At 36.2% G+C, this 5024-nt stretch overlaps 1 protein-coding gene across 3 annotated transcripts in view; it reads left to right on the top strand.

Annotated features, from left to right (window-relative positions):
* Positions 1–4424, top strand: part of lpar2b (lysophosphatidic acid receptor 2b) — a 26434-nt gene extending 22010 nt beyond the window's left edge. For 2 of the 3 annotated variants that reach the window (XM_014015825.1, XM_014015823.1), the window contains 2 exons: positions 2369–2533; positions 2602–4424. In XM_014015825.1, the coding sequence (XP_013871279.1) occupies positions 2369–2533; positions 2602–2648 (212 nt within the window). In that variant the 3' untranslated portion in view covers positions 2649–4424. Of the gene's footprint in view, positions 1–2368 lie in introns of all 3 variants that reach the window. The other variant, XM_014015824.1, reaches the window with a different exon arrangement.
* Positions 4425–5024: the final 600 nt, after the last annotated feature.

Below are 5024 nucleotides of genomic sequence, written 5' to 3' on the forward strand. Positions count from 1 at the left end.
ATGAAACGTTTCATTAGAGGAGAACCCGTCCAGAAGACCTATACAATTTTTTTCTTTATGTTACTGAAGCTTTAGCTTGAAGAATTAAGACAGTTTTGATGGCATATAGAGGGTCCAACCTGGCAGTAGCAAAGTGTGCCTAATGAAGTGACCTGTGAGTGTAGCTGTAGATTTTTAGAAAGAAAAAAAAATCACACTTTTTTTTATTGTTTTGTACTTCTTTTTTTTTTTCCATTTTGGGCCGACGCTCATATCTACTGTAAATGTGCAGAGAAGCAGACTAAAATTTAGTTTAAATTGCACATTTGTATAATTAAAAAAAAACAAACATCCATAAAGTATTGGCATTTGACTTAAAGGAAAATTTAGTACCACCATGTTGACTGGTGCATAGGCTCATTGATTAAAAACGGCTCTATGCAATCTTCAAAAACATGATGCAACCTTGTGTGTCAGCTGTTCCAACAAATTTACTTTACCAAAGTATATTACAAAATGCATCAATAAGTGAGAATGCGCAGCTTCAGMTGCAAATAACSAAGYCATTCAGCACRATGCTGTAAAGCCTTTAGGCTACARCAAACTGGTGGTGGGAACTTTGAACTTACTAATTCAAATGTTATTGCCCAAAGCTTTTACCATTACTTTGCAAAGATTAGTTAAATTTACTAGCTTGCTCTTTAAAATCAACTTTTAAATTTAGCATTTGCCTTTAACAAGATATCCAAATTTGTGAGCTTATGCACATTGTCAAACGTGCATGTTTAAAAAACCAAGATTAAAAAAAGATAACTACAAGGTATTCTACAAGATTAAATTCAACATTTGCCTCAGTCAAATATTAGTGAAGGTTTTTTTTTTTTTTGCTTGCAAGCTAATGTTAGCTGTGGTTAGCACCACAGAGCATTGCTGCAACCCTTTTCGCTTTCACAATTCTCAGTATTTAGTGGTTAAAAATTTAAACATTTATGGTAAAAAAAATTAACTTTTGTTAGCTTTTTACTACAATTTACTGACTTAGTTGAACCAAGTGAAATAATCACATTTTAATTTCTTCACACACAGAAAAAGTGTCTGAGCCCAGCTTTAGGTGCGAACGTCACCCGTTTCAGCACGTTTGGCTGCAGCTGCGTTCGCTAATGTTGTTCTGCATGTTTTTGTATTTCTGTCAAGTATCTCTGGCATCTGCAGCACCTTCTCGGCTGCACACAAGAACTGACTCGTCTCAGGAATTTTAACACTGACTTGGTCCCCATTCTTTGTTTTCTTTGGTAATCCTGTTCTGAGCTCTGCACGTGACCCACTATTTACGCAGACAAAATTCTTTGCAAAAATGTTTATCAAAAACCTGTTCTTTGTGAGCTCCGAGAGGTGTTTTAACTCCTTCGACGTAACAGAGACCCTCAATGACCCTATTTAGCCTCCAGTTAAAAAGTTTTATTTTGCTAACCTAAATGCCTGGAGCCGTTCTGCTGCCTCGTGCAGATGTTTGTCCGTTTATGGTGACCGCAACATTTCTGTCTCATCAGCGCAGTTTGTTAACGTGTGTCAACTTGTGTGCTTGTCTTAAAACGGTCCAGATGTGTGCTGGTGGTTGGAGCAGGTCATGTTTCTTGCCATGTTTCCTCTGACTTGTTACTGTGGTATGTGTGTTTGTTGTAAATATACAGTCTCTCTCACACGCACAGGGAAATACCATGACAAGTGTATTGTATGTAGCACATGTGTATTTTTAGTAAGAACAGTGATTCACGGAAACTACGTGTTCCGTGGTTTTTAATTTTTTTTAAGAAGATCAGAAAGAAAAACTTGAGCAGGAAGAGGAGCGAGGCAGAGTTCCTTGTCTTTCCTGTGTTTTGATCGTAAAATCTGCAGTGATTCATTTATTGGCAACAGTAAATCATTACTTATGTGTACTCCTGAATACAATTACCACAAGTTGTAGAGTGACTGTATATTCCAATGTTTGTCTTCAGATTTTTAAATTAACCAACATGTAAACACTTATTTTCATATTATCCCCCTTTCTTATTTTTTTATTTCAAATTTTCTGGGATTTATTTTTGTACATACATTTATAATTGAAAAAAAAAATAAATAAATGCACAATCTGGATTCTGGTTACTGGTTTATTTGTTTTTGTTTGTCTGCTCTGTCTGCTTGCCTTTGTGATGCTCTTCATGGTGATTAGGGTTGCTAACAGAACTTTTGAGGAAAGACTTCCATTTGTTTTTTTTTTTTCTGTTTGCTTGTTTGGACCTGACTAATCTGCACCCTTTTTTTATTTGTTTGTTTTTCTAACAAATTTTCCTGCCCTTAATCCCTAATTCTTTATTTTCTTTTGGTCTTTTCATCYGTCTGCTGCTAGACTTACAGGCTTCGTACCGTCCGGAAGAAAGAGGACACCAACGGGGTCCCTCTCATCCGTCGAGGCACAAACGACAACCCAGCTCCTCCAGCCGACTGAACAGAAGGCAAACAACAAAAGTCCAACATGAAAGAACGTTTGACTTAAAGGAGGACGCTTCGAAAGGTCTCAACTCACAGCAGTCCAAAAGTATTTCTTTCTATTTATTTGAATTTTTTTTTTATTTTTAATAGAACTACTTTTTGACGCTGCGGTGAGTTCCAGTATTAGTGGGAGATGAGTTCCCTGATGACCAAAAGCAACTGTTTTCACACAAAATAAACTCCAGCTTAAAATRTTCCTGAGATGGGTGAGATCGCAGGACGCAACAGCTCACAGCATCAGTCTGGACTCTTTGAAGAGACAAAAAAAAAAAGAAGAGATTTTAACTCAAAGGATGAGCTGGTTCTTCCCCAAACTAGACATGATGTCAAAATGAGCGCCCTGCCATGACGTGAGTGTGGATCAGCTGTCGGGTCGGTTTARCTTCAGATCATAACCTGGATCAGAGAGAATTAACAGTTTCTATAAAAACTGCTCACCGTGAACAGGTCTGTRTCTGTGAGGCTGCATGTTTCCTGCCTGTAAACCTCCACACAAATGTTGGTGAAACAGCAAGAAATCTTAGTTTATTGCAGCTAGAATTTTTTTTCTATAAATAAACCAATCAAAACTATTTAAAAGTTTTGGTTTAATGTTTTCTAAACTGTTATTAATCTGTCAGTTTATCAGGTTGAGTAAATATCTCTTGCAACAAAAACTTTCTACGTGATACTAAATTCTAAAACTTTTTTTATTTTATTTATTTTTTAATCCAAATTTGAACTTCACATTTGATTTGGTTTAGCTAATTAAATTCCTGATGGATTCCTGCACTGACTAAAACCTTCATCAGGGTTTCTCTTTAGGTTCAGCAGTGAAGATTGTTCGATAGTTCCGATTTATTTTTTCAAAGTGGGGAGAAGTGGAAAGATTGTGAACAATGAGTGTCTTACCTGTTGTAGATGGCTCTCTGAACAAACTCAGTTTGGAGAAAAAGTTGAATTTTGAGCAGAATGATGAGCCTATAGCTAGTCGGAGCATGCTGCTGCTGTCTTCAAATGCCAATCAAAACTTTTTAGTTTTTTTTTTTATTACCGTTTTATAAACCTCTCCACTGCCATCAGTTTTGCATTACACAGGATTTTTACAAGGTTTTAAGCAGAAATATGTTCCTGGTAAAAGTGCCACAGGTTGGACCTGGAATGCTACAGCTAGCTACTGCTGCTAATTGCACAAAATTCTGACAAGATGTTTATAAACCAGTGTTTTCAGGAACTGCTATAACTGAGACTTGACACCTCAATAGTTCCGTCTGGTTATAGCCTCACTCGGACTAGCCTTTAGCTCATCAATCAAGTCGAGTTTAAACCTGTTTTCTCCAAACTAAGGTTCCTCAAAGAACTATCTACARCAGATAAGATATGAACTGTTCATAACATTTCTACAGAATCTCACTAACAAATACATGAACTCTTACTTTTATGTATTTATTTTTAACCCTTTGACCACTTTTTTTTTGTTTTATGAACTGTACAAATGTAATAAAAGGACAAACTTCACAACATGGCAAAATAGACATTTGATTAAACTATTATCCTATAAAGCAGTACTGACTGTGTAGGCTTTTAAATTATTTTTTTATTTTTTTAGAAAATGCTTATTTTTACATTTGGTGCCATTTAGAGATTGTCCACTTCAGTTGGATATTAAATGTTTTATTATATTGCCATATTTTGTGTAATAACTGTGCATCCTACAGACCTACAAACCTCTCAAAGTGAATATTTTTCTGACATTTTTTTTAATATAAATGAAATATGAGTTTGTAAGGTTGTGCCAAACATGTTTTTTTCCTCACATTTTCAGCAGATTCAAGTTGTTGTATACTTTTTGTACATACACTGTATACAACTGTGTCACTGTGTTTGTTAGTTTCTGCTAAACTGACTACCAATAAACTGTTTGTGATACAGTACTTTATTTATATGACRTGCAGTATTCAGTGCAACCAGCCAAGTGTCAGAAGCGACTCAGCTTAATGGAAAATGAAACCGGAATATTTACATTTTAAATGYTGATTTTGTTTTAATGCTGAACCCAGAGCAGCATCTGTCCACATCAAGTTAAACTGACAGGTAAATGTGAAGGTTCTGTCTTATTCAGCAGTGATGATGTAACTCTCAACAATGTCATGAAAAACTTGACAAACGTGTATTTTTTTTTGACTCTTCRTTTCAGCCCAGTCTAGTTCTTTTGACTGAGTGAAGTTTATCAGCACGCTTTAGTTTCTGTCACACGGCTGGCTCGCATCTTGTCTTGCAGCTTTTGTAAAGGTGTTTTTTTCTCCTCTTCTGTCACAACTTCTTGTTTAGCACCGAGTCCAACTTTATCTGGAGAGAGCTTCTTCTTTATCTTGTCTCCGAGCCCACCCGGCTCCTCTCTGTCCTTTTCTTTCCTTTTGTCTGAAGTGTTTTTACCAAAACCCACCCTTGGCTTCCCCAGAAAAAAGCCATTAAAGGACTGGGGTTCCTTCTTCTTGTCTTTAGTCTTGGATTTCTTTTTCTGGGAATTCTTC

The sequence above is a fragment of the Austrofundulus limnaeus genome, unplaced genomic scaffold, assembly GCF_001266775.1.
Source record: "Austrofundulus limnaeus strain Quisiro unplaced genomic scaffold, Austrofundulus_limnaeus-1.0 Scaffold135, whole genome shotgun sequence".
In the NCBI taxonomy this organism is placed as follows: Eukaryota; Metazoa; Chordata; class Actinopteri; order Cyprinodontiformes; family Rivulidae; genus Austrofundulus; species Austrofundulus limnaeus.